At 50.5% G+C, this 19,604-nt stretch overlaps 1 protein-coding gene and 1 non-coding gene across 4 annotated transcripts in view; both read left to right on the forward strand.

Moving 5' to 3' along the window:
- The window catches only part of LOC122384056 (condensin complex subunit 1-like), a 39,051-nt gene that overhangs the window by 2,386 nt on the left and 17,061 nt on the right, over positions 1-19,604 (forward strand). For 2 of the 3 annotated variants that reach the window (XM_043371031.1, XM_043371034.1), the window contains exons 1-14: positions 2,939-3,084; positions 3,449-3,583; positions 3,779-3,957; positions 7,950-8,104; positions 10,046-10,196; positions 10,543-10,791; positions 11,024-11,356; positions 12,501-12,717; positions 12,875-13,242; positions 13,604-13,715; positions 13,987-14,125; positions 14,384-14,605; positions 15,236-15,415; positions 15,812-15,932. In XM_043371031.1, coding sequence (XP_043226966.1) covers positions 2,964-3,084; positions 3,449-3,583; positions 3,779-3,957; positions 7,950-8,104; positions 10,046-10,196; positions 10,543-10,791; positions 11,024-11,356; positions 12,501-12,717; positions 12,875-13,242; positions 13,604-13,715; positions 13,987-14,125; positions 14,384-14,605; positions 15,236-15,415; positions 15,812-15,932 — 2,682 coding nt within the window. In that variant the 5' untranslated portion in view covers positions 2,939-2,963. Of the gene's footprint in view, positions 1-2,938; positions 3,085-3,448; positions 3,584-3,778; positions 3,958-7,949; positions 8,105-10,045; positions 10,197-10,542; positions 10,792-11,023; positions 11,357-12,500; positions 12,718-12,874; positions 13,243-13,603; positions 13,716-13,986; positions 14,126-14,383; positions 14,606-15,235; positions 15,416-15,811; positions 15,933-19,604 lie in introns of those variants that run through there. The other variant, XM_043371032.1, reaches the window with a different exon arrangement.
- On the forward strand, positions 14,739-14,811 carry Trnak-cuu. The gene has a single exon. It is a non-coding gene; the product is annotated as a tRNA-Lys (tRNA).

Consider the following 19,604-nt stretch of genomic DNA (forward strand, 5'->3'; position numbering starts at 1 on the left):
TACATACTTTATTCCCTAATCAGCTGGAGCATGCATAATGATCCAAATGATTCTAGTTATGCTTGAGTTGTATGAGCAAGAAGCACGTCCTCGCAACTTTAACGTCGTTTTTGGCCGTAGGTACACGAAGACCTTTCCTCATCCGTCTGCCCATAGTACGAGTTCATCCCCTGTTCCTATCTAGACGGTCACCGGCTACCAGTTGGAGTAGATAACATCGGAGCAAATCCAACGAGCTGGCCATTAACGAGACTATAGGTGGACCTCGGCCCCTGTTTCACGATACGACCCTCCCCGCCGCTACAAGGTATCGACACTTAGCCTGTTTTCATTAAGACGTTGGCAACATTGTGAAGTTTGCTTACGTTTCCATAGGAACGGAGGCACCCATACCTGATGATGTTAGGTACTGGGTAGCAGCGTGCCGCTAAACAGTGACTATAGCTTTGGCCCCGATGCTGGTTTAGCCACGTGTTACATCTCAAGATATCTGTGGCTTACAGCCAGGTCAGGTCATTTTGCACCCTGTATATTGCCTCATATTCAACATTCTCTCTCTCTATATATAATAATATATATATATAATACTAATAATAAGTCAATAAGAGCAAACTGTAAGGCGTCTCATTTGGTCTGGGCGGGTCATTCTTAACACCCTCAAACATCGGGTTACATGTTAACAGTGGCATGAAAACGGTCAACAGCAGTTTTTTTTTTACTATAACTTTTGATAGACGTGCTAGAGCGATGAAAACACGTCAGATGTGTTCAGCTCGACGATACGGATCGACTGATATGCAGCATGACCCTTTCCGGTCAAGTCATGACCTTGGCCTGACGTAAAATTTTCAAAATGGCCTTTCAAGGTCAACCTACGAGTATAGTTCATTCGACGCGTCTCGACGAGAGGAACACGATGCTGGCAAAAGTAATGTCGTGGCTCGTTTAAGTCAAAAGTTATCACCGAAAAAAAACGTTTCTCTTAAACACGCCTATTTTTTGAGTTTTTGCCCTCTGGAGGCTACACCGTTGACCTGAGGTCAAATCTATGAATAAAACTCAGAAAGACCTGTGAAAGAGCTATCGAATGTGCTTTTCCGCGGCGCTGTAGTTCTATTGGTTCTCAAGTTATGCGTCGGGTGTTTCGAAAACTGTTGAAATAGACACAATTTGCCTTTAATGACCTCTGGTAACCTGACCTTTGACCTGACCTAAAAAATGACTGAAGTATTTCCGCCATTATTTTTACGCTCTTTGGAATGCCGCTTACCCCGTGTGGCTACGGTAATTTAATCGGCAGATGAATATTTATCAAAAATATACTCATGAAATATATGTAAGAGATGACAGCGATCGGAAAATTACTCATTTCACGATGGACGCTAGGTCGCCCACGTGGGTATGAAAACAACGATTTTCATGACAAAGGATACAATCTCAAATACTTAACCTGTCTCTAACGATTCTTGCCATTCTCATTTATACCATAGGTATCTTCTAAGCTAGCTGAGAAACCATGTTCCGCAGAAAAATCACTTAATTAGCTCCGACACGACGCCCTCAACACGCACGAGGCCGGCCGTGTCCTTAGTGAAGATAGTTCACCTAAACGCCCACCAGGTGGCAGGGGAGACAGGTCGCGGGGGGAGTTGCCGATCCGTTATGTGATCCGTGACGGCATGAAGCTAGAGTGCGCTAAGACTATTGAGGTATTGGGTTTCTGTGGAAATGAAAAACTCATTCGGACGCTCAAACATGGGAGAGCATACAAGGCCCGGAACACTCTGTCTGGTTCATATAGCCTTGATCGGTAGATGTGCACATGTGCTTTAAATAAAAAGCGCTTAATTTTCGCACAAATAGGCACCTAATTTTTGGCGCAAATCACAGAAATTTCAGCGCAAAATCGCTTGCGCCGAAATAAGAGGGTCTCACGGGCGCCCGGCGTAGTGTATGGCTGTTTTCCAGTCTGGGCTTCAAACAGAGCCGGAAAATCCGCACCGAAGCTGGCCGAGGGTATGAAAAATTGCCACGAACCCGCACAAGTGACCAGTTGAAAGCCGCACTGACTTTATTTATTGATATGAGCCACAAGCCTCCCATATCAGTAGTATGGAAACGAAGCGAGAAATGCGCACTGCGTCAAGAACAAAGAGCATGTCACGCCAATATAAGAACCCTATCTGGCTCTTGTATTGGCGGCGACTCATCCAGGGTGATTATTGTGCGATGTATTATGGTTACCCTAATGGTGTCGACACTGCCACTTAGCTAAACAACTTGACAACTTCTGAAGGCCCCAGTTACAAAAACAGAAACCCAGATATAGTGTTCGCATTTGACTGCTTGAAGCGGCGGAGCGGTGATTTTCTGGCCCTCCCATCTGCATCGGCCATACAAATATCAAATCCCTCTCATCGGTCGTGCTCATCTCTCTCACTCTACCGCCGGCGCCTCGCAGAGCCGTGCGGTGCGTTTCGTGTTGTGGTGACAGTGCAAAGAGTGCGAACTTGCGGGCGACCCACGTGCTTGATGGGACCACCAGCACTGGCAGTCCGTTCTGACCACCGCACACTCATTTAGACCCGAGAGCACACCGGGTTACGTGATGTCGAAGCTCCGACAATGTTTTTTTTTCGATTTTCCTCATCTATCTCGTCTGGTCTGTCATGTCCGTCACCAGCCAATTCCGCCTCGCACTTTACTGAATCCGCACCGCACCGCACCAGTCAAACAAGCCTGCACCGACGAGATCTCGTCGAAATTGCCATACTTTGCAGACTGTCATTTGCCATGCTCTGTTTCTGGATATTTTATGCAGTATGTTTTGCAATCACACAGGTCATTTGTTCATGTGATCTCTGATTTGTCCATGCCCTTATCATGTATGTCTTATCTTGTTGTTAAATGTAACACGCTTAATTTGTCACATGGGTAAGTGCCTGTTTGTTTTCCAGGCAAAGATGTCTCACTTTGAGTTTATGATACCAATCCAGAGGGATGACCTCCTGGAGGCAGGAAGCAGTGGAGGATATACTGTCAGACATGTCTCTGATGTGGGAGAGTTACGAAGCAGTGTACATGGTAAGGCTGGGTTTAGCTAGCTAGGCATTCATATGCTGACCATCAATATCAATACCTTTTTAATATCGATGGCAAGAAAGCTGGTAGTGGATGCTCTTTCTAGTCAGCAATTAGTACTAAATGGAGAAACATTTCATATTTATTTGTCTGGGCATGGAAGACCATTGCAGTTGACCTCCCTAAACCCCAAATTGTCATCATTGTCATACCTATGATTTTATCAGAAATGAAGTGAATCAAGTTATATGACTCAAATGGTGCATGACACATGAGAAAAAGAAAGCACCTTAACAAGATAGGCATCTAGGTACCTATGTTCATCATCGGTGCTAGTGTTTTTATTTATTTATTAATCTGTTTCCAGATCTTGTTGTCGCTCTGTCCACTGATCGGGGGGAGTTTGTCCTGGACAAATTTGATCTTCTCTTCAGCTCCATAGTTAACTTCTCGTCTCTGAAGATTGCTGATCGAGAGCAGATATGGGAAACTGTGAACAAAGGTATGCTGCAACCTTCTAGGTTGATTTGATATATTTTTATTTTTTTGCCATGGTAATGTGACTTTCAATACTGATATCTATTGCTATCAATGCTTTCATTGTATGACGTTTGTGATCGGCTATATCTTTGTACCTACCAATTTGTTTGTACAGAGCTGACCCATACGTGCCCAAACACCTCTGGCTGATCGGCAGGTTTCGTTTACCTGACCGGGGACCTGTCGGCGCTGCTCGAGTCAGAGGACTGTTTGGACTCGGAGACGCGACTCAGGTACCTGAACCTGCTGAAGATGAGCACGTACGTGCTGTGTCAGCTGGCCGAGGCGTTCGAGGACGCCGCGCAGCAGCCGGCCGACATCATCACAACGGGAAAGGTGAGGCAGAGCAGCGAACATCACGGGAAGGGTGAGGCAGGGCAGCGAACATTACCACGGGAAAGGTGAGGCTGGGCGGCGAACATTACCACGGGCGAAGCTTGCGGACTTACGTCCCTTTTATTCGGGATGGAAATGAATAGACAATAGACATATCACGCACTGGTAGATACTAGCTTCCAGACACAAAAGGAAAGAGTAGGCTGTTCGTGCTCTTTCCCGGTATTACATACGGCGACCGCCTTATTCGTGCTATATGTCCTCCCTTCCTCCCCTATCCGTTGGCAGGAAGTGGACAGTGTTGCAATATAGTGGTGCAGGTTTTCAGATGAAAACGAATACTTACGGCGTTGCCCTTGGGACCAGAAGCCCTATGCACAGTTATGTTTCGTCAACTGTCGGCGAATGCATGATTTGTCTCACAGTTCTCAGCTTCATTCCGATTCATTCTGAAAATAGCGCAACTCTACTCTAAGCCGAACATACCAATGTTGTCAATGAATATGGTTGCGTCATAGGGTGCCGATGACCACTGTAGTCCGGGCGCCCAAAAACCCCCAATCATCATCATCATCATGGTTGCGTCATATTTTGTCGTTTTATATCCGACGGCTTATTTACCGACATTCTTGATAATATCCGCGTATGGAGAGCGACCATGAAATGTTTCATCTCTGCTGCGGATTTTCCTGCGCGTTTCTCTGCCTCCTGACTTCCGCACGGCGACTTCGCAGTGAGCACTGATAGGGTGCAGAGGACAGTTGGACAAGGCGTCGCGTCGTGAAACAGACTGCTGCACTGGGTGTCCACGAAGTGATCCGGGCGGATTCGCACTAGGTTTGAAAATCAGCAAACGATACGACCCTGACAGTGAGTGACAGTTTCCAACAAAAGACTCTGAGCGCCGCGCTGTGCCGTGCGCACATGATTTGCAGACGAAGCTAATACTGAATCGAAAACTTTTAATGTTTTCGTGCGTATCGGGAAGAGAAGTATTCCCGGAGAAGATGCATCATCAAACTTACTACGACCTTTTTATGTGCCTGACTGTGGCTTGGAGCTTTGGTGTTGCCAATGGATTTAATTTCGATGTCAACTACCACGGCGCTGTCATATGGCTCCCCTGTGCGGCTGGCCACCGAAGGCTCGGCGGCCAGTGTATGCCCGTCGAGACTCCGCGAGTCGAGCAGCAACCAATGCCGCTCCCTGTTGACCGTGGTGACGACTTCACCGGACTGTCGGAAAAGCTGACGCCGTTGCGTGGAGCCGTAGTGCCAGCTGTTGTGGTGACGGACACGCCGGCTACATCAACATCTGAGACAACAGCTTCGGCCGTATCAAAAACAACGGCGGCAACAGCAGCAGCAGCACCAACAACAGCAAGTCTGCTAAGCTCAGACGCAATTCTGACAACGCCGGAGTCAGAACCGGCTGTCATTCTGAAAATATCGATCGAGGCTTCCCCCACTCGACTGAACGGTGCGACAAGCCAGGATCTGGCAGCGCCTGAAGACGAATCCATGGAAGGGACGGATGACCACATGTCGCCGAGTAGGGGTGCCAGAAGAGCATCGGTCGGTGTGGGCATCTTTGGGGCAATTATGTTGGCGTTGGTGCTCGTTTTTCGGGATCTGTATTGACCAACGTGCTACGCGCGTAATGTTTATCGATTGTGTGTTTCGGCCCGGGATGCCAGATTGCACTCTGGAAGCCAGAACAATTCAGTGTATGCAAAGTGATAAATGACCCAGTGACCTGACATTATTGCTTATCTTCACCTTCATCGCTGTCAGAAGCACACGACAAGCGGCTTTGTGGCTCAATCTGGTTTTGTATCTCAGATGTATGCAATTATCAGCAGTCTGGAGTTTTACCAATTACCATCTCGATACCTATGATGATGCGACTTAGTTGTTGTAACTGCTTGTACTGCATGTTATGCAATTTATTGTGATGTTAATAAAAGAAAAGATCGAGGCTATGATTGTATGTTTACGTGCTTCGTTTTTCTTAATGCACTCCAGCGGCTTGTCTAAGGGATTTCATTGTTGGGTCTTGTTCGGCACATCTACGATATTTGGAACCGGTCATTTAGGGGTGGTCGATCGCACACATGCTGTCGATTTTGAAGATCTGACTACACGGGTAGTTTTTAACCTTCGCCCCAGTGGGGGGGGGGGGGCATATTTTACCACCCTGTCGCGTTTTTTGCGTGTGAATAAAAGGGGTAGCTTTTGGTACATCAATTTTGGACAACAACCTGTGAAATTTTTGACCCTAGGTCATGTCAGGTCAGGTCACCAGGTCAAGTTAACTGACCAAGCCTAAAAAAGTTTGCAGTCATGTCCAGCCTGCAGTGTTTGTCAGAAAGGTTTCAAACTTGGTGGATTGCATGCTGTTATGGGCGCCTACAATTTGTATATCTCGGATTTCTTATATCCGTGACCTAAGGTCAGGTCAGTGGCGTGACCTTTCCATTACAAGTCAATGGAGAAAAATGAAAATGCCTCTAGATCCGTGTGTACGCATAGGAACAGTCCAAATATTTCAGAATCACAATGATTTGGACCACCCGTGATGACCTAGGTGTCATTTTTGCTGATAGCCTCTAGAAAGGTCATCCGAGGTCATTTGAGGCTACAAACAGATTTTTGCCAATAACTCGCGATTGGAAAGAGATAGAACGCTGGGGATGGTCTCATTGTGTTTGTCTTGTTGAGACGCATCGACTGATATGCAACATGACCTTTTCCGGTCAGGTCATGACCTTGACCTGAGGTCAAATTTTTAAGTTGACCTTTCAAGGTCAAATTATAGTTCATTCGATGCGTCTCGGCGAGGAAAACACGATTCTGGCAATAAAAATGTCGTGGCTTTTTGTAGTCGAAAGTTATTGTCGAAAAACACTTTTCGTAAAAACAGCTATTTTGGGAGTTTTTGCCTTCTGGAGGCTAACCTGAGGTCAATTTTGATTATGACCTTATCAAAAGAAGAGTTCAAAAGCTATCGATTGCTTTCCCATGCGTTTTTATAGCTACCATAGTTTGTGAGATAACGCCATGTTTTCTGAAAAATATAATGCCAATTGGCAAATTTTGACCTTTGATGACCTCTGGTGACCCCAATATTGCTCTAAGATGAAAAATGACTGAAATACTTTCAAACGTACGCATTGAGAGCTATCGACTGTTTTTTTACTGCGCCTTTCTAGCCCTCTTAGTTTTTGAGTTAGAGGTGGGTGGTAACATATGCCCCCCCCCCCCCACACTAGGGCGAAGTTGGCTGAGACAGACCGCCACTGGGGCGCGGGTTAATGTCTTCTTTGCCTTTTTTCGCTTTCCTTTTTTTCTGCGTATAACTATTCTTCCAATGGGGCTGTTGGATGAATAGGTATATCAGACAATCACGCGTTGATATAAGTGCATGCAGGTCCGAGTGACATCAACGATTGCTTTAAAATTTCGAGCGACATCTTTCAAGCTGACTTCTTGAGACGTGATGTCTTCTGTTTGGCGAGACGAAGCGGTTTGTTTGAGGTCAGATTGAGCGCTTTTATGTAATGAGTTCTATAATGCAACCATCAGATGTTTTTTTTTTTGCGACTTTTTCCGAGCTATGGGGCCCATTATCAAAAATACTAAATTGGGAGATATTGCTGCTTGATGACTTCTAGTGACATGACCTTTGAGATTGTGAGAAAGCGATTGTATTTCGTGACTTTTATCACTATTAAACGTTTCCCGCGTGTCGTTTTATCACAAACAATATCGATTACGATCCTAACAGTCGTTATGACATTGACGGGAGCGATAAATTGAAGCGAATCGAGGGGAATATTCCCACTGTATGTGTTCCCCACTCAGCGGTGCTCCACCCCACTGCACTGAGCGGTGCTGCCGACCCTCATGGGCTGTCACAGCCTGTGAGTCCGCACCGTACCGTACACCAGCCCATACCGTACTGACGTGGTCTCGCTGTCCTGCGACTCACAGGGCCAGAGGAAGGCGGCCAAGTCGGCCAGCTCGGAGGAGTCGACGGTCGACTGGGAGCCGCAGCGGTTCCGCGTGCTCCGCCAGCTGTACGCGGTGCTGCAGCTGCAGCTGCGCCGGCTCTGGGAGCCGCCCGTGCCCGACGAGGAGTTCGTCAAGTACGTGCACGTGCGCAGTGGGGAACGTGTGATCTTTGTGTGCGGCTACAGGGATGGGACATTTAGCCCGAGAAGTAGCGTTACGGTTGGGGTCGACCGGGCTGTCACGGGTCTGTAATTTGATACATTTGGTGCGTGGAATCTTTATCTTATTTTTTATGGAGTTTCAGGCTTTATGCCGAAAAGCGTCACTGCGCCGATGATCTAATATATGTATATGTTACAGGCAAAGTGAAAACCCGGGCATTTTGCAAAATGCCTAGGCAGTTTGCAAAATGCCTGACCCGCCAGTCATTTTGCAAAATGCCTAGGCAGTTTGCAAACTGCCTGACCCACCAGTCATTTTGCAAAATGCCTAGGCATTTTACAAAATGCCTGACCCGCCAGGCATTTTGCAAAATGCCCGAGTTTCCATATATTCCACCGTTGTTGTTGACTTCAGGCGTTGACCATAAACGTTCCACTGGGCCTGAGCCCAAATACAGGGTGTCACGAAAACAGGGTGTCACGAAATTGTTGCGGATATTGTACTTGTGTCCCGAAATTGATTGTTCGTAGTTGCGTCAGTGTTCTCCAGCACCTCGCTGACAAGTTATCAGCGGCCACGTGGTCTGTCCCTGCGGCACATGGTGAAGCTCAAAGAGGCCTATGTAGCCCATCATGCCCCAAACGAGAATCGCCAGTGGATGCTTCACTGTCATCGACGGTGCAGCGCTTCTGAGCTGCTGTTGGCCCAGAACTGGTTGTCTGTCGGGATGGCTAGTGACTTAGAAAAGCTCTAATATCGCCTCATCACTGAAAAAGTCTGAATCTCTGCGGTCCTGAATGGTCCAGATTTGGTGGGTCTTGGCGAAATCCAGCTGCATCACTTCTGGATGACGGTATAAAGTCAGGGTTGCAGCCTGAGGTTTAGCAGCCTCAGCTTCATGGTAAGGTCTTCAGATACCGGGGGATGGCCGATTTAGATGTCGAGCGCCCTGGTCCAGATGCCCTGGTGCCGAACTCGGTAAAATTACACCCATTCAGCACTTAGGAGGGGCATGGGAGGGACAACATAACAGACCGGGCCAACCGCGCATCAATTTCGTGATATCTGTAAACTACGTCTTGCGTCAATTCCGTCGAGATGGAACTAGTTACCACTGAATGGACTTGAGCCACCGTCTCCGTACCTTTCGTATATACGGAGTTGACAGTTGTAGCCAAGTGTATAAAAGCTGTGATGTCCAGTATTCTGCTCTAGTGGGCTACTGTTCTGGCAGAGACGATTGATAATGTAAACGTGTAACGATCATATTTTCATAATTTGATAGAGTATTCTTTTCTGATCAATATCCACCCACAGTATTTTCAAAAAGTCACCAAGGGCTCTTAGAACAGCGCAATTATTGTACCGAGCGCATGTTTACCAGCGAAACCACGTCCGGTGCTCGGCACCCGACGGCCGCTGGGGCTCAGTGACCTGAACTCGGCGGCGCTACCCGGAGAACGCATTGTCTTCTCACTTGGTGCGCATTGACAGCGATTAACTTTTGTAAGCGCCATTTACAAATGATGCTTACCTATACCTACATCACCGCTAGTGCGAGTTTGATGTCAGGCATTTTGCAAAATGCCTGGGAAAATATTTCAGGCAGTTTGCAAAATGCCTGGTGGGTCAGGCAGTTTGCAAACTGCCTAGGCATTTTGAAAAATGCCTGGCCGGTCAGGCATTTTGCAAATTGCCTAGGCATTTTGCAAAATGCCCGAGTTTTCACTTTGCCTGTAACATATACAAAGACTAGGTGTAATGCTACCTACTAGTGGCACGTCATTGTTCATTATAGTATTCTTACTTGTGTGCATTACCAAGATGTGTGTAGCTATGTGCACTAAATGACCTTCTGCCTGTGACCGTACACCGTCTATTGCCGTATCTAACTCGGCTTCCCCGTGCTTCAGCGCGATTGGAAACGTGTGCTATCATTTTCTGTCGCTGACGAGCGTGGGCCACGTCCGTAACAAGCAGCTGCGGGAGAGCATCTTCCAGGTGCTGGGCACCCTGGTGCGCTCCTACGGGCACTCGCTCAGTTGCAGCCTCAAGATGATTCAGGTACGGATGGGGTCGGGTGGTGCTACCTCGGCTGTGTGAACGGGAATGGTGTGCTAGCAGTGGCTGACTGGTGTTGTTGGGTTTCACCGGCTTCAAGGTTTGCGTTAGGTCGTGATGTGTTTTTTGAGCTACTCTTGGTGCTTAGATTGGGTTGAGGCTGGCTTATTATGCTAATTATGTTTGTCTTTTTGCGACACCGCACCAGCCTAGCAGCGTAAGATCAATCCCTGGTGGCTTTGTTTCACCGCTGACTTATTATGCCGGTTAAAAATTCACACTGCTATCACTGCCGCCACTTAGCCCCGTTCCCAGCGCCGCTCACGCCACTTCATCCCCTTTGCCACAGATGCTGCAGCAGTACGAGCACTGTCCGGCGCCTCTGGCGCAGGGCGCCGTCACCATAGCGCTCGAGTACCAGGGCCGCGGCCTCATCAACGACATGGTCCGAGAGATTGCCGGCACAGACGCCGAGGATTTGGCCAAGGACGGCGCCGCCACGCGCCACTACGCCGAGTTCCTGAGCCTGGTGGCCGTGCAGGCGCCTGATCTGGTGCTCAATAACATTTGCTTACTCATCGGACATCTGGACGGCGAGGTGGGCTGGAGTGGATGGGGGGGGGGGGGAGGCTTCTGCGTGGATAAGGGCTAGGGGAAGTAGCGTATTAAGCTAAAACAAATCACGGATGGACTGAATGGTTGTCAGTAGATTTCGCAGGGGAGTTGTGAAATATGAATTTCTCCCCGTCTCTCTTCTCTCTTACTCTCGCTTGATACGCAGCTAGAGCAGTACCACCGACTGACACTCTTCCCTCCCCCTTCTCCGCCAGTCTTATCTGATGCGTAACGCGGTGCTGGCAATCCTGGGCGACATGATCAGCCACGTACTCAACGGCGAGCAGCTGGAGCAGAGGCAGCGCTCGCTGCGAGACGACTTTCTCGACGCGCTCAAGCAGCACATGCACGACATACACGCGTTCGTGCGCACCAAGGCTCTGCAGATCTGGAAGCGTCTGGTGTCGGAGGGCGCCGTGCCGCTCAGTTGGCAGCGCGCGGTACTGCGCCGGGCTGTCGGTCGACTGAGGGATACGTCGAGTAACGTGCGGCGCGCCGCGCTCCAGCTCGTCACCGCCTTCCTGCAGGCCAACCCGTTCGCTGCCAAGGTGGGTGGATTGTGGAGGCATTATGGTGGGCAGGTTGAAAATAGAAGTGTAGTGGATTCAAGGGCAGGTGGAAATGGTTGGTGAATAGAGAGGCGAATATTTTTTGGAGTGTAATTGGAGGACGGATACTGGTAGTAGGATAGACCGGATAGACAAAGTATCGTAGGTCGATGGACAAAGATGCGCTAGGCAGGCACTTTCAGTGGTTATTTCTAAGGGTAAGCATGATGGGTATTGGGTATAAATGGAGCTGACTGTATGCCCTTACGCAAGAAAACGCTATGAAAGTTTGTGTTTGCATATGTTTGTGAATTATGCTGGTTGACCCCGATGATGTGGCCCCGCTGTCTGTACCGTGCTGAAGTAATGTTCCCGCGGTCCGTACTGTACTAATATGAACCTGCCCGTTAACGTCTGGCAGCTGGCGGTGGCCGTACTGTACTAATGTGAGCCCGCTAACGTGTGGAAGCTACCGGTGGCCGTACTGTACTAATATGAGCCCGCTAACGACCGGCAGCTGCCGGTGGCCGTACTGTACTAATATGGGCCCGCCCGCTAACGTCCGGCAGCTGCCGGTCTACCGGTGGCCGTACTGTATTAATATGAGCTCGCTAACGTCCGGCAGCTGCCGATCTACCAGTGGCCGTACTGTACTAATATGAGCCCGCTAACGTCCGGCAGCTGCCGGTCTACCGGTGGCCGTACTGTACTAATGTGAGCCCGCTAACGTCCGGCAGCTGCCGGTGGCCGTACTGTACTAATATGAGCCCGCTAACGTCCGGCACCTGCCGGTCTACCGGTGGCCGTACTGTACTAATATGAGCCCGCTAACGTCCGGCAGCTACCTATGGCCGTACTGTACTAATATGAGCCCGCTAACGTCCGGCAGCTGCCGGTGGCCGTACTGTACTAATATGAGCCCGCTAACGTCCGGCAGCTGCCGGTGTACAGGTGGCCGTACTATACTAATATGAGCCCGCTAACGTGCGGCAGCTACCGGTGGTTGTGTAACTGTACGTACTAATATGAGCCCGCTAACGTCCGGCAGCTGCCGGTGGCCGTACTGTACTAATATGAGCCCGCTAACGTCCGGCAGCTGCCGGTGGCCGTACTGTACTAATATGAGCCCGCTAACGTCCGGCAGCTGCCGGTGGCTGAGCTGGAGCAGCAGTACAAGACGGAGCGGGCCAAGCTGGCCGAGCTCGGCGTGGAACTGGAGGAGGACGGGGACGAGGAAAAGGCAGAGGATGACGAGGAGGAGGAGGAAGAGGAAGAGGAAGAGGAGGAGGAGGATGTCCTCACCAAGGCCGTCAACAAGGCCAGGAAGCACATCGAAACGGTGCTGACTGCTGCTGTGAAGGGTGAGCAATGAATATTCTCAGCTGGGCTAACCCATTCAATGTCGAGTATTGTCAATAGTAGCAGACATTCATTGTCCGATGTTCATTTGACGACCGCTGTGAACTTATCAATGTCCGCCGATTCTCCTGACAGACGGCTGCGGTGCCATTCCCTCAGATACAGCCGACCCGTCGCTGCAGGAGTCCCGTCAGCAGCTGCTGGCGCTGCTGACGGCTGACGGTCAGCTGGACGCCGCTGCTGCTGCTGATCTGCTGCTGGCTCAGCCGGCTCTGCTGCCGGGCCTGCTGCCGACCGCCGGCGGACCCGCCAAGGACTCCCAGGAGACCAAGGATTCCCAGGAGTCGGCCAAGGATACTCAGGAGTCTGAGGAGCAGGAGTCCGCGAAGGAGGAGGAGGCGGTTTCGATGACGCGAGAGGAGCTAGCAGCGGCGCTGGATGCTCTGGTCATGGCCGCCGACGCCACTGGCGATCCGGACAAGCAGATGCAGGTGGACAAGCAGAAGATGATGGTGCTCTACTTCAAGGTATGCTCCTCTCTGGAGATTGGTGAGATGTGTGAAGAGCAGGCTGTCACATGCTAAACGTTGTTATAATACAGATGCTTGGAGTTACTAGGGCACGCGGCTGATATTTGTCTCTAGCGTAGGATACTTGGCTGTTTAATTCGCAGTAGGTTTAGCTACGTTTTCGATCAGCATCTTGGAACTTTGTTTAGTACATTCTTAGCAGCTAGAACGTTTCGATTGTGTTTTTGTTGTTGATATTGTTCATTTTGTCACTGAGATCGATTTTTCTTGCCATCCATAAGTCCTAGCCATCCCATACTAGTACCGCTCCTTCGACCACCCCAGAACTACCTCTGACAGATTCCCCCGCGTTTTGCAGGACTCTGTAGTGTTCGCCCGGCTGATCGACGAGGCCATCCCCGACATATGCGGCTTTCTGGGCTCGGCCCAGACCTCAGACATTCTGGAGGCCGTCTCCTTCTTTGTCACCGGTGAGAGATGAATACTGATACTGAAGGCTGAAGATGCTTACGGGATGTTTTCGGTGAACATGCGAAAAAGCTTCCAATATTCTGGATGTTGTCCTCATAAGGCAGCTCCCTTCTAGCGGACGTGCATGCATGAACGGACCAAACCCAGAGAGATGCGCTAATAAGTTCCTCGTTTTACGATTTAAGTCTCATCAATGTCTGGAGCTGGATTATGACCGGCTTAGTTTATTTGATTCTGGTGGTTTTACACTGGTGTTCGCTTGTCCTTCAGCGTTCGAGTTTGGCCTTCTGAAGGCGATGGTGGGCATTAGACAGATGCTCAACCTGATCTGGTCCAAGGAGAAGGGCATCAAGGAGGCAGTGGTGGACGCCTACAAGCGACTCTACATTCCCACCGAGGGCAACGAGAGGTGCGTACTGCGTGCGTGTGTAACGTGTCTGTTCAGCTCTAACGTCAAACCTGTCAGCTGTTTCAGCTCAATTTACGTGGGTATCAAACGGCAATCATTAATATTATATACCATAAACGCAAACATGTCATAGTAGCTATTTACTATTGTTTATTGTTCCTGCAGGCACTGTTTGGGGTTTTACGATGTAACATTGGTAGCCTGAGCGATCTGTCGATGGTTCCGGTCTGAGTCTGACCGCCTACCCCCTCTGTGCAGGTTCCGGGCGCACCAGGTGGTGACCAACCTCTCCGCTCTCTGTGAGGACGCCTCTCTCTCCGAGCTGACCGCACTGGAGGAGCTGGTCGTGCAGCTGGTGGGCTCCGGCCAGATCGGGCCCGCCTGTATCCAGCTGCTCTGGGAGAGGTTCACCGGGACGGCTGGCGAGCAGCCGGCGGCCGCACGGCGCGCCGCGCTCATACTCATCGGCATGGTAGCCGGGTGAGAGAAACGGGGCGGAGGGAGAGCGGGGGTTGGCGGTAAGGAGGGGTGACGTTTGGAGCAGCCGCGCGCTGGGAGCGCCTGACAGCTGGCGCTCCGTTATTTAACTGCGCTTCTGACGGCGCTTTGGCGTGCCCGGCTAGCTCAGTCGGTAGAGCATGGGACTCTTAATCCCAGGGTCGTGGGTTCGAGCCCCACGTTGGGCGATCTGTTTGGCCCCGGTGACCTGGGATTGGGACGGGTTAGCGTCTCCGTACTTCTCGGATACGGATTCATTCATATGGTGTGCAAAGTGCTCCCATTTTTCCACATCTTACAATAAATAGTACTCAATAATAACCTGTGTGAGCTGTTGTCCCATTCATATTTTAGGTTTGGTGCCTGTCCGTCGCGCCCAATATTATCCACCCGACGGAGGCTTGCTTTCGGACTGTCGCTAACTCATTGATTCTCGGTCCGTATGCCTTTGTCTGTATGTGTGGATCTATAACTGCCTATATGCTGATGTCGAGGGTCGATTATGTATGTTTGTCTGTTTCTATATGTCTGATAGTCTCTGTCTCACTGTTTGATAGCGCCGAGCCAGTGCTGTGACTGTGTCTCTATAGTTATGTCTCTGTGTTTCTGCAGCGCCGAGCCGAGTGTAGTGAGCACCAACCTGGACGTTCTGGTCGAGCACGGTCTGCGCGGCAGCGGCGGCGGCACGGACGGGAAACCGCCCGACTTCCGAATGATCCAAAGCATCTGCACGGCCGTGCTGAAAATGGCGCCCAAAAAACCGCGCGCCGACGACCCACTGCCGCCGCTCAGGTCAGTCGGTGGGGTTGTGTTGACTGATGGTGGATTGAGGTGTAATTTGAGTGGGCTGGGAAATACAGTTTTTGCAACCCCATAAAATAGGGAGGCGGGAGAGGTTGATACTGCAAAAGGCCGAGGTGCAAAAGGGTATGTGCTACCACGGTTTCGACAGTCTGAGCTATTTTCAAGGTGATATTCTGCTATAATAATGTGAGTTCGTGTGTAGCGTAACAAAAGGCGCGACTCAAGAGTTTATGTAATTATCCTTGTTTGATAAGATGGTTCAAGTTAACAGAAGTGCTACTGTGATGAAAACAAAGGGTATCCCCCCTGCAGCTGGGTATATTGTCCTTGTGTAATGTGGAGACGTCTGATTCACTCCCCCCCCCCCCCCTGTTCTGTGACCAGACTGGCTCCGGACCACCAGCTGTTTGCTCTCCTCGCCGACATCCTGGTGGCCGGCCTGCCGCACACCGAGGACGTCTTCTACACGCCCATGGCGCACGCGGCCCTCGAAGTCATCTACCAGGTCGGTGACGGCCGACCGGGATGGTGATGGTCTCAGTCTACATAGAATCTGTGTCTTTCGGTCTCTATGACGTCCTGGGTCTGGGGTTACTCCGTTTTAGTGTTGGAATGTGCGTGTGGTCTGAAGGAAAGGAATGTACTTTTTCGACAATGCAATGGCCACGGCATTATAAATCCGGCCCGTCCCCAGCAGTGTGACCGTCTCCCCGGCCCGTTCACAGCTGTATAACTCATCTCCCCTCTGCCCGTCTCCAGCTGTATAACTCATATCCCCGGTCCGTACCCAGCTATACCGTACCGGCATCTGCGATGCCGGGCTCCGCATCGCGGGACCGCAGGTTGTTTGAGCAAGCACCTTTGTAAACGCAGCAAAAACGCCCGCCACCAAACGAGAGGATGAGCCTTGCACGTGCAGACCGGAGTCGGTGTGCTACGGACTGACGTGCACGGCACCCTATTCGTCGGTCTATAGCGGTGTGCCAAATTTGAGTGCAATCGACCCGGCCGTTTTCGAGATCTGGAAGCGGCACCCTGCACGTGCGCACGTGCAGCCTGGGCCCCAACTGACTTGTGCACGGCACTCTATTCGCCGGTTTCTAGCGATGTACCAAATTTAATCTGAATCGGCCCAGCCGTTCCCAAGATCGGGAAACGACCCCTACACGTGCGCACGTGCAGCTGCACCCCAACCGCGGCACATGAAAATACATACTTACTGACTTGTGCACGGCACCCTACTAACTAGTCTCTAGTGGTATGCCAAATTTGAGCACAGTCGGTCCAGCCGTTCTTGAGATATGGAAGCGTCAGCCTGCACGTGCGCACGTGCAAACTGGGCCCCATCTGACTTGTGCACGGCACCCTACTCGCCGAGCCCTAGCAGTGTGCCAACTTTGATCACAATCGGCCCAGCCGTTCTCGAGATCTGGAAGCGTCACCCTGCCCGTGCGCACGTGCAGCGGCACCCCAACCGTGACACATGGAAATGCATTGCGGGGCGGGTGCCTACATCCATGCCAAGGATCAGCGCAATCGGCAAAATAACAACAGAGTTATTACACTTGCTACCGAACTGACACCTCTTCGCTTTGCACGTGGCACGTGCATTAGGGGTCACACATACGCATCGAGAGTAGCACACTACGTGTGGGAAAGGAAGAAGCTATCTCACTCAAAAGACCGCGAGTGAAGCGGTCAAGCGGTTGTGGAGATATAACCCTTGCAAAGGCACCCCACAGGCGGCCTATTGCTAATATTTAGCAATAATCAGTGTCGCATCCGCACACGGGAGGTATCGCCGTCATCTGTTCGTATACTCTAATGTGGTTGGGTTCAAATCACAGTCGAGCCCTGCTTTTTTACAAGTTTTCTTGAAAACGGCACACCGTGCAGTGACGTTCTATACATCAATGGAAAGAGCATCAAAAGTTGTATATTATATTAACTTTTCACCTATATATATTACTAACGATAAAAGTTATAGAAGAATAAAGACGCTCCCATTGACTTTCCATGTTAAAAATTTTCATTTTCAAACGAACTTTATTAGAAAAAACGATTTCTGCCAGCTTAACGAAGCATACCAACATGTACTATGCTCCTTTCTCTACAAGATATAAGAGTTTGGGCGAAATCTATCTCTAAAATTTTGTACAAAGATCGAATGAAAATGTCTCTGCAAAGTCTCGACATCGCCGTCCATTGACTTAACATGGGACACAGCAAAATTCCAACTTTGACCTCGTGCAAAGACACGTTCCGAGATTCTGAGGGGTATACAGCGCACACTGGCGTGTACCGGAACGTGTTTGCCATAAAATGCTGGGAAGAAAACCACCTCCTTCTTGGCTCGTTTTCCCGCTATTGGCGATCGCGAAAAAAGTGTCCAAAATCCCATTGACTTAACATGGGGAAAATGGAATCGCACGTGCCACGCGCAAAAGACTTCTTAGCGAGTAGCGACCGGTGCCATCAGGTAGATCGCCTCCGGGAGCCCGTACACTGAACTTTTTACGAAGATTGAACGATTCGTCTAGGCCCCTACCAAGTTGCCCCAATTCGCGGCCAGACTTGCAAAACATAGCCCGGACAACGACCGCTCCGGTTGTTTTTCAATAGAGACCGGCATCTGCGATGCCGGGCTCCGCATCGCGGGACCGCAGGTTGTTTGAGCAAGCACCTTTGTAAACGCAGCAAAAACGCCCGCCACCAAACGAGAGGATGAGCCTTGCACGTGCAGACCGGAGTCGGTGTGCTACGGACTGACGTGCACGGCACCCTATTCGTCGGTCTATAGCGGTGTGCCAAAAAGTCTCGGCATCGCCGTCCATTGACTTAACATGGGACACAGCAAAATTCCAACTTTGACCTTGTGCATAGAGGTGTTCCGAGATTCTGGCGGGTATACGGCGCACACTGGCGTGTACCCAAACGTGTTTGCCATAAAATGCTGAGAAGAAAACCACCTCTTCCTTGGCTCGTTTTCCCGCCATTCGCGATCGCGCAAAAAGTGTCCGAACTCCCGTTGACTTAACATGGGGAAAATGGAATCGCACGTGCCACGTGCCACGAGATTCTGAAGGGTATACGGCGCACACGGGCGTGTACCTGAACGTGTTTGCCATAAAATGCTGGGAAGAAAACCACCTCCTTCTTGGCTCGTTTTTCCGCTATTGGCGATCGCGCAAAAAGTGTCCAAAACCCCATTGACTTAACATGGGGAAAATGGAATCGCACGTGCCACGCGCAAAAGACTTTTTAGCGAGTAGCGACCGTTGCCATCAGGTATATCGCCTCCGGGAGCCCATACACTGAACTTTTTACGAAGATTGTACATTTCGTCTAGGCTGCGACCAAGATGTCTCGATTCGCTGCCAGACTTGCAAAACATAGCCCGGACAACGACCGCTCCGGTTGTTTTTCAATAGACCCGGCATCTGCGATGCCGGGCTCCGCATCGCGGGACCGCAGGTTGTTTGAGCAAGCACCTTTGTAAACGCAGCAAAAACGCCCGCCACCAAACGAGAGGATGAGCCTTGCACGTGCAGACCGGAGTGGGTGTGCTACAAACTGACGTGCACGGCACCCTATTCGCCGGTCTATAGCGGTGTGCCAAATTTGAGTGCAATCGACCTGGCCGTTTTCGAGATCTGGAAGCGACACCTTGCACGTGCGCACGTGCAACCTGGGTCCCAATTGACTTGTACACGGCACTCTGTTCGCCGGTCTCTAGCGGTGTACCAAATTTGAGCTCAATCGGCCCAGCCAATTTCAAGATCTGGAAGCGACACCTTGCACATGAGTTCGTGCAACCTGGGTCCCAATTGACTTGTGCACGGCACTCTGTTCGCCGGTCTCTAGCGGTGTACCAAATTTGAGCTCAATCGGCCAAGCCAATTTCAAGATCTGGAAGCGACCCCTACACGTGCGCACGTGCAGCTGCACCCCAACCGCGGCACATGAAAATACATACTTACTGACTTGTGCACGGCACCCTACTAACCAGTCTCTAGTGGTATGCCAAATTTGAGCACAGTCGGTCCAGCCGTTCTTGAGATATGGAAGCGTCAGCCTGCACGTGCGCACGTGCAAACTGGGTCCCATCTGACTTGTGCACGGCACCCTACTCGCCGAGCCCTAACGGTGTGCCAACTTTGATCACAATCGGCCCAGC

This window comes from Amphibalanus amphitrite, unplaced genomic scaffold (assembly GCF_019059575.1).
Source record: "Amphibalanus amphitrite isolate SeventyFive unplaced genomic scaffold, NRLGWU_Aamphi_draft 000180F_arrow, whole genome shotgun sequence".
Taxonomy (NCBI): domain Eukaryota; kingdom Metazoa; phylum Arthropoda; class Thecostraca; order Balanomorpha; family Balanidae; genus Amphibalanus; species Amphibalanus amphitrite.